Source organism: Trichechus manatus, unplaced genomic scaffold (assembly GCF_000243295.1).
Source record: "Trichechus manatus latirostris isolate Lorelei unplaced genomic scaffold, TriManLat1.0 scaffold00089, whole genome shotgun sequence".
In the NCBI taxonomy this organism is placed as follows: domain Eukaryota; kingdom Metazoa; phylum Chordata; class Mammalia; order Sirenia; family Trichechidae; genus Trichechus; species Trichechus manatus.
The window spans coordinates 2,398,915-2,408,846 of record NW_004444025.1 but is presented as its reverse complement, the minus strand read 5'-3'; the positions used below and the strand labels follow the sequence as shown (position 1 = coordinate 2,408,846).

The following is a 9,932-nucleotide window of genomic DNA, read 5'->3' as shown; positions in this document are numbered from 1 at the left end:
CCAAAAAACACAAAATAATAAATGCTGGAGAGGTTGTGGAGAGACTGGAACACTTATACACTGTTGGTGGGAATGTAAAATGGTACAACCACTTTGGAAGTCGATTTGGCGCTTCCTTAAAAAGCTAGAAATAGAAGTAGAATACGGTCCAGCTATCCCACCCCTTGGACTATATCTTAGAGAAATAAGAGAAGTCACACAAATAGATATATGCTCACCCATGTTTATTGCAGCACTGTTTACAACAGCAAAAAGATGGAAACAACCTAGGTGCCCATCAACGGACGAATGGAGAAACAAATTATGGTATATCCACACAAGGGAATACTACGCAATGATAAAGAACAATGATGAAGCCATGAAACATAACATGGAGGAAACTGTAGGTCATTATGCTGAGTGAATTTAGTCAGTCACAGAAGGACAAATATTGTATAAGTCCACTCTTACAAGAACTCAAGAAAAGGTTTAAACACAGAAGAAAACATGCTTTGATGGTTACGAGGGTGGGAGGGAGGCTGAGGGTTATTTACTAACTAGATACTAGATAAGAATTATCTTATGTGAAGGTAAGGACAGCACACACTATAGGGGAAGTCAGCACAACTGGACTAAACCAAAGCTAAGAAGTTTCCTGAATACGATCAAACACTTTGAGAGACAAAGGAGCAGGGGTACGGGTCTGGGGACCATGCTTCCAGGGGACATCTAGGTCAATCGGCATAACAAAGCTTATTAAGAAAATGTTCTGCATCCTACTTTGGTGAGTGGCATGTGGGGTCTTAAAAGCTAGCCAGTGGCCATCTAAGATGCATCAACTGGTCCCAACCACCTGGAGTAAAGGAGAATGAAGTACACCAAAGACACAAGGAAACTATTAGCCCAAGAGACAGAGAGGGCCACATAAACCAGAGACTTCATCAGCCTGAGACCAGAACTAGATGGTGCCCGGCTTCCACCAATGACCGTCCTGACAGGGAACACAACAGAGTCCCGGATGGAGCAGGAGCAAGTTGGAGTGCAGAACTCAAATTCTAGTAAGAAGACTAGATTTAATGGTCTGACTGAGACTGGAGGAACCCTGGAAAGCACGGCCCCTGGATTCTCTATCAGCCCAGAAATAAAACAATTTCTGAGGCCAACTCTTCAGACAGGGATTGGACTGGACTCTGGGACATAAAGTGATACTCGTGAGGAGTGTGCCTCTTAGCTGAAGTAGATACAAGAGACTAAACAGGCAGCTTCTGCCTGGAGGTGAGATGGGAAGGCAGAGAGGGTTAGCAGATGATTGAATGGACATGGGGAATCAGAGGTGGAAAGGAGGAATGTGCTGTCACAATATGGGGAGAGAAGTTAGGGTCACATAACAGTGTATGTATACGTTTTTGCATGGGAAAAAATATAAAATGAAAAGATCTTAAATGAAGCAAGTTGGTATGGTAAGCACAGGTAAAAATATCCTTATCGCCGGTATCATGCTACTCTTTGAAAAAGGCCAAATGGATTCATCTGTTTTACTCCTCAGATTGTGAACAAAACCTAGATGTATCTTTCCTACATATTCTAAATTTATACGTTAATATTATTATAGTGACACATATCCTATGTAAGAGAGAAAAAAAATTACTTCTTGGAAAAATAAATGCATGCTCTTTCTGGAAACATAAATACATTTAGACACTAATATAGCTTAGTGTACCATATAGTACCCTTCTATTTGATATAACCATGTATCTCCAAAGAATTAATGAATTACTCCTCTCTCATGACTCAGACTCATTTTGACTTAATGCATGTCTACTTTGTTATCGGTAAAAAGTTCAACAGATTAATTTTTAAATTTCCAATTTTAAATATCAAAGTTTACGGCAACACTCATCATGTAAAACATAAGAATCAGTAATTATATATTGAATTTGTTTAATGATTATTATTTTGCGTTAGCTTTATTGAAGACCGTCTGCTATCACTAACTGAAGCCAGAGATAATTTAACAGATGATCTTTGCTGCATCCTATGTAAACCATAATGTAAAAAGTGCTGTTCAAGCACCACTACACAAATGCTCATTGTAAATGCTGACGTTGCACACGTATTCTGTATTTGGTGCCATTAGACAACAGAGAACAGCAAACCTGGTCTACAATGTCGTTCACTTTATCCCGTTCACAGTCCAGGATTACACGCCGTTCTTTTTTTAACTCCAGATCTTGAAAAAGTGATCGGTAGGTCTCATCTTTCTTGTCATTGTTAATGTTTCCCACATTGATAGCAGTCACTTGCCATTTCTTTTCCGCAGCAGAATCCAGCACGGCTTGCAGTGTCGATAAGCCTAAGGAGGCAAAGAAAAATAAAGACTGATAAAAGTCCTTGAGCTGCTCTGCATCGTGTTGTGAAATTGTCAGTGAGTATGTTTTTAAGGCCGATATTTTTGTGCAGCTGAGGGGATGCAGACTACTGAAGCATAACTCCAGCTATGATCCTTATTAGCATCTGCTTATGCCGGTTCACATGAGAAACTCGCCTACTTCCCCACCATTGTTCTGACCAAAGGAAAGAGGAGCCCCTGCTTAAACTCTCGTAGGTCTGTTGTTTGGATGTTATGAAGTTGCAGTGTCCTCAATATGGTTTATCAGAAATCAAAATTCATTACCATAAAAATTTCTTTCTCTTATAGAATGAAAAACATATTTACTGTAGATGATATTCTATTGTTTGATACTAATATCTGAAGAGTTTGGGTACATTTTCCACAAGATGAATTTATGTGAATCGATGTGAGTATAATGGGAGCCCTGGTGGTGCAGTGGTTAAGAACTATGGCTACTAACCCAAGATTGGCAGTTCAAGTCCACCAGCTGCTCCTTGGAAACCCTACGTGGCAGGTCTACTCTGTCCTATAGGGTCACTAGGAGTCGGAATCGACTTGATGGCGATGCGTTTGTTTTTTTGTTTTGTTTTTTTGTTTTGTTTTTTCATGTGAGCATAAGACCAAAAATCTCTCTGAGGCCACTCTATTTTGTCTTACCATTTTCTAGTCAGCAGTTATGATTTTCAGTCTGCTGTTATATGATTTTTTTTTTACTGGAACCGATCCTCTAGAGATTAAAACGTTCACTTATTAGCCAGATGGTGACAGTTCTCTAGAGCAGATTTGCTACATTTAATTTATTTCCCAAATATAAGACCATTTTACTACATATTATTAGTAATAATTTTATTTATTATTTACTTTAATTTTATGTTACTTACGGAATCATATGACTTAGAAAATCTGTATTCTTCTTTTTAATTGTTCATATACTACCTCATATCTAGAACTGAGAGGGAAAATAACTAGGGGATCTAATTCCTGCAAGTTAAGGCTGGAAAAAGTCATAGATTTGTCTTCCACATCACTTCAACTATTCTCAGCCAACCCAAAGTCATCATTTCTATTAATAGTTTAATGAACAACACAAAATCAAGGCTCTAAAAAGATTTCAGGAGTAATCACATCATCTTCCTGATTCCAGAAAGTCCTGTATCTTTCTCAAAATGTGCACCTTTCTATAAAATGTAGGATTTACCTAACTATATATATAACTATATTGAGTATAGTTACATATAATATATAACTATATTGAGTATAGTTACATATAATATATAACTATATTGACTATGTAACTATAATGACTATATAACCTATATCCATGTGCTAAGTTTCATTCAAATTCATTCACCATGGCAAGACGTATGTCTTTCTAAATTTTGTTGTAAACCCTTTCAACCTGGAAAACGTCATTAAAGTTTTTATTGATTCAAATATTGGCTGAAGAGTGTACAAGATTAGCCTAGAATATATTGTCATACTAGATAGTATGACTATCCAAAACTATCAGTATTGTGCTAAAGGACTCAGCAGCCAATTTGAAGAGAATCCCTTTAAATGAAGATGGGACAATTTGAATGTCAATAAGAATAATAACTGCAAATGACTCAAGTACCTAAAACATTTTAAATCCATGAATTCATAATATTTTTTAAAATATGTGATTGCCTTTGGAGGATGCTACAGAGCCAACTCATTATTTTGAAAACTGGCAAACAAGAGATGAAAACTAAGCATTTCCCTGCCTTTCCTATATGAACCGTATCCAGAATAATGAGTTAAAGGAAGTTTATTTTTGGAAATACCCCAGCTAACAAATAATGAAATATATTTAAAACTGGAACCATCTTGTAACACTGAGTGAATTAATGAATCAAGGCAACAATCATCAATTGCTGCTAACAACAGAAGAGAGACAACTGAAGATTAGGTATCTCTAACTGCAGGAATGTAATAGCATCTATGATGTGGTCCAGTGGTTAAGCGCTGAGGCTGCTAACCAAAAACAGGTCGGCAGTTCAAATCCACCAGCCATTCCTTGGAAACCCTATGGGGCAGTTCTTCTCTGTCCTATAGGGTCGCTATGAGTTGGATTCGACTCGACAGCAACAGGTTTGGTTTGGGTACGATGGTGGCACAGTAGTTAAGAGCTCAGGCTGCTAATCAAAAGGTCGGCAGTTTGAATCCACCAGCCACTTCTTGGAAATCCTATGGGGCAGTTCTTCTCCGTCCTACACGGTGGCTATGAGTCTGAATTGACTGGACAGCAATGGGTTTGGTTTTGGGTTTTTATGAAGTTTCATGCCAAAAACAGTGAATCCCATCAAGTTTCTAGATCTAACTACCAACTTACAGGGAACATGTGAGACACAGAAATATGTTAAACATCATAGTGATACAATCATAAAAATCCAGACTGTGGTAAAAGCCTTAAGAGATATATTAACAATTGCAACATAAGAATCTCATTTGTATTCTAACGAAAACAAACTGTGAAAAAAAAGATGATGTTATAAGAGAATTATTGCTAATTTGCTTAAGTATGATAATCATAGTGTGGTTATGTTTAAAACAAGAGCATTATTTTTCCCAAATACATACTGGAATATTTTCAGATGAAATGATACGATATCTCGGTATTTGTTTCAAAACAATTGCCAGTGGTAGGAAAACATAGATAAAATAAAATTGCCCATATATTTATCAAAAATAAAGCTGAGATAAGGGCTCTTGGGGGTCTTCATATAATTCTTTTTATTTCATTATTTGGAATATTTCACAAGGAACATTTAAAAATAATTAATTTCATTTCAAAATGGAAAATTGAACCATAATCTGAATTTAAAGGGAATTAAAAAAAAAATCAGTTTTCTCCATTCAGTCCTGTAATGTAACAAAAAACAAATAAATAACCCTGAATTGCTCAGGGGATGATTTAAACAGCAGTCACGTACCACGAGAAAAACGTTCAATGATAAAACTTTAAAACACGTCATGGATCGCCTATGATTTTTGTTCACATTCAGTAAATTAAATCTTTCCGCGAGACAACTCAAGCGCCTTTCCTGTTTTTCTTCACTAGTGGAGGCAGAACACTCACAGCTGGTCATCATGATCAATTCAAGAGCTATCAGTGTGCTTGAAAACAGTTACTAAGTCTATCCGGTTTCTTCTCCAGTAGGAAAAAGAACTAAATTTCTTAACCTCTTTCACTCTCTTGGTCCTACTTTCTCCAATCATTGCATAATTCTCTCTTGACAACTCCCTAAAAACATCATATCCATGGGTGATGCTCTATATGCTGGTTGCACAGTGGTTAAAGCACTCAACTGCTAACCGAAAGGTCGGTGGTTTGAACCCACCAGCAGCTCCATGGGAGAAAGATGTGGCAGTCTGCTTCTGTAAAGATTTACAGCCTTGGAAACCCTGTGGGGGCAATTCTACTCTGCCCTTAGGGTCACTATGAGTTGGCATCCGCTCGACGGCAGTGGGTTTTGTTTTGATTTATAGCAAAGATTAAAGTGGTGAAGCTCTTGGTATTATGTTCCATCTTTCAACATACGTTGCAAGGAATTTTAAATGGAAATGATAATTTGTAAATGTATTTTATCAATAAATAATTCTAAACCTAAGATTTATGGGCAGTTCACCTTGCCAAAGAAAATGAAAATGATGTACAAAATCAAGAAGAATGCATTTAAAGAATGATAGACTTTCAAACTCATTCAGTCTATGTGTCAAAAGTAACTCACAGTGTGGATTCTCTCTTCTCAAAACTCTCAGAATTAATAATTACATCCCTTTATTAAGAACGGGAACTGCTCAAATTGTGCTGTATCAGACTTGATGAATTTGGTTTAGCCAACCAGAAGTAATTCACAAACCATGGCTTGATTTACTTTCAATGTGAACAGACTGTTAACCCCATGCTTACACCAAAACAAAAAGAAAGAAAGAAAGAAAAAAGTTGTCATTGAGTAAATTCCAACTCATAGCGATCCTATAGTACAGAGTAGAACTGCCCTACAGTGTTCTCAAGAATGTAATCTTTACGGAAAGTGACTGCCACTTCTTTCCCCACAGAGAGGCTAGTGGGTTCCAACTGGCAACCTTTCCATTAGCAGCTGAGCACTTAACTATTGCGTCACCAGGGCTCCATTAACCCAATTATTTGATTTGTTTTTTTCGGTATCAGTAACTGACCCTCTCAGACTCTGTCTCAACTTGACTTTCCCATTCCACACTAAAAGACTTTTGTATTGTCTAACTGCTGTAAAGTCAATTCCTGTTGTTAGTTGCCTTCATGTTAACTCTGTCTCATGGTGACCCCATGTGTTACAGAGTGGAACTGCTTCATAGGTTTTCTTGGCTGTGGTCTTAACAAAACCAGATTACCAGGTCTGTCTTCTGTGTTACCACTGGGTGGGTTTGAACGTTTAGGTTAGCAGTCAAGAGCAAACAGTTTGCACAACCAATCAATAGATGACTTAAAAATCACTGGAAATTTATATTCCAACTATTGAAGTGAAATTCAATTCATCAAATGTAATGTAAACTCGGGTTCTTGGTCTCTTGGTAACCAGTTGCCATCAAGGCAACTCAACTTATGACAAAACCATGTGTGTCAGAGCAGAACTGTGCTCCACTGAGGTTTCAATTACTGATTTTTAAGAAGTAGATCGCCAGACCTTTCTTCTGAGGTGCCTCTAAGTGGATTCAAACTTCCAACATTTTGGTAAGCAGCTGAGTGCATTAACTATTTGCACCACCCAGGTACTCTTGCTACCTGTCTTAGTTGTCTAGTGCTGCTATGACAGGAATATCACGAGTGGATGGCTTTAACAAACAGAAATTTATTCACAATCTAGAAGGCTAGAAGTCCAAATTCAGGGCACCAGTTCTAGAGGAAGGCTTTCTCTTTCTGTCAGTTATGGGGAAATTCCTTGTCTCCTTTCAACATCTGTGGGCCCAGAGTCCCTTGGAGATCTCCATGTGTCTTGCCATCAGTTTCCCCTGGGTCTAGGAGCTTCTCAGCACAGGGAAGATGGTCCACAGATGTGCTCCACTCCTGGCTTTTCTTTTTTGGTGATAATGAGGTCTCTCTCCCCTCTGCCCACTTCTCTCTTTTATATCTCAGAAAGAGATTGACTCAAGATACAACCTAATCCTGTAGATTCTGTCCTGCCTCATTAACATAACTGCCTCTAATCCTGCCTCATTAACATCATAGAGGTTAGGATTTACAAAACATACAGGATAATTATATCAGATCACAAAATGGAGGAAAACCAGCCAATACTGAGAATTATGGCCTAACCAAGTTGACACACATTTTTTGGGAGGGGGCACAACTGAATCCATAACATTCCACCCTTTGCCCCTCAAAATTCATGTCCCTGACACATGTAAAACACATTCACCCCATCTTGTCTCAAAAGTCTTAAATCAACTCCAAGTGAAAATTCCATCCTGGGGCAAAATTCCTCTTCATCTGTGAAATCTAGAATAAAAGTTATCTGCTTCCAAAGTACAATTGTGGAATAGGCACAAGGTAGACATTTTCATTACAAATGAGAGAAATTGATTATAAAGAAAGGATAACAGGCACCAAGCAAGTCCAAAACCCAGCAGAACATATCACTTTAGCTCTCAAGTCTTAAAAATAATCCTCTGTTCTCTGAGACCATTTAGACAATGGCCCTGCCTTCCAGATTCTGGGTATTGGCCACATTCTCTGGATTCTGGGTGGAGGCCCCTCAGCCCTGGGCTTCTGCTCTGCCTTCCAGGTCCACTAGGATGGCAACTCTGCTCCCTCATATTTGGGTAGCCCCATTCTCCTAGTCCATTTGAGTGTTGACCCTAGCTCCTAGGTCCCGGCAAGCCCCATCCTTCTGCCCTTGGGCACGGCAGCCCCGCCTCCTCAGCTTTGGGCAGCTGATCTGGCCTGATCCCACAGGCACAGGTGAACAGCAGTCCCACACTCCAGAACTGAGTTAGTGAAAATGTGACTCTTTGAATCATAGGAGGCCATATACTCTCCCTTTGAGACCCAGCAGGCTGGGTTCCACCCTTTGAGACCCCAGGGGTCATTGCCTTACCCTTTGAAACTGAGGTAGATCTACCTCCTGTCCGCCTTGTCTCTTCAGCTTCTGTTTCCTGGTTCCTTGGTCTCTCTGCCCTTGGGCCTCTTGGGAATCTGCCCAGCTCAGGCAAGTGTTACAAAGCTCCTTAGCTCTACCAATAAGTGCCCTGAGGTGCCCTACTCAGCCCGTAAGTCTCAGCTCTAAGGCACTCAGCTCTCTCGTTCTGTGGGTCAGCTCGTACATCATCTCACAATGGTCTCCTGGGCTGCCACCATTCTCTGCTGCTGCTTCTCATTGTCATCTATGCCATTTCTTGTGTTACAAGTCTCCTCACTTCCTTCTGAGCCTCACCAGAATTATTTTTGATGTCCATAATTCCAGTCTCTTCAAGGGAATCTAGACTTTTACTATTAGGCACTTTAAAACTCTTCCAGCCTCTATCCATTACTCAATTCCAAAACCACTTCCACATTGTAGGTACCTGTTAGAGCAGCACCCCACTCTAGGTACCAAATTCTGCCTTAGTTATCTAGTGCTGCTATAACAGAAATACTGTAAGTGGATGGCTTTAACAAACAGAAGTTAATACTCTCACAGTTTAAGAGGCTAGAAGTCCAAATTCAGGGTGCCATGGGGGAAGACCCTTGTCTCCTTTCAACATCTGTAGGCCTGATGGTCCTTGGAAATCTCCATGTGTCTTGCCATCAATCTTCTCCTGGGTCTAGAAGCTCCTGAGTGCAGGGACCCCGGGTCCAAAGGACATGCACCACTACTGGCTCTTCTTTCTTGGTTGTAATGAGGTCCCTCTCCTCTCTGCTCACTTCTGTCTTTTATATCTCAGAAAAAGGTTAACTCAAGATACAACCTAATTCTGTAGATTGTGTCCTGCCTCACTAACATAACTGCCTCTAATCCTGCCTCACTAACATCATAGAGGTTAGGATTTACAACACATAGGTTAATTACATGAGATCACAAAATGGAGGACAACCACACAATACTGGGAATCATGGCCTAGCCAAATTGACACACATTTTTGGAGGATACAATTCAATCCATAACAGTACCACATCCTAATTAGGGAAAAATTATTACTTGAGATATACCTTTCCTCTTCTACACAAACTGGCACAAAATAATCCTTATAAATACATTCATCATTTAATTCAGAATATAAATTTATGTGGGCAATGGGAATTGTATATAAATATTGATTTATTTAAAGCCATTAATACATAGTGATCATTCAACTCTAATACCCATACTATTATATAAGTGTACTTTGAATTATTATAGCAAAGACTAATTCTTTATTATTAAATTACTTGGAGAGAAAAAGAAAATTGTTGCGATACACAGTTGATGATCTAAATATAGAAAAAAATCTAGAAATTCCTCTAATAATTACATATAAAACATAATATGTATTAAAAACCTCAAACATATCACTATAATGTAAAATTTTCTAAATTCTACTG

General features: G+C 38.8%; 1 protein-coding gene across 4 annotated transcripts in view; it reads right to left on the bottom strand.

The window, feature by feature from the left end:
- Window positions 1-9,932, bottom strand: part of GRIA2 (glutamate ionotropic receptor AMPA type subunit 2) — a 186,360-nt gene that overhangs the window by 71,950 nt on the left and 104,478 nt on the right. For all 4 annotated transcript variants that reach the window (XM_004382036.1, XM_004382035.1, XM_004382037.1 and 1 more), the window contains exon 4: window positions 2,136-2,332. In XM_004382036.1, coding sequence (XP_004382093.1) covers window positions 2,136-2,332 — 197 coding nt within the window. The remainder of the gene's footprint in view (window positions 1-2,135; window positions 2,333-9,932) is intronic.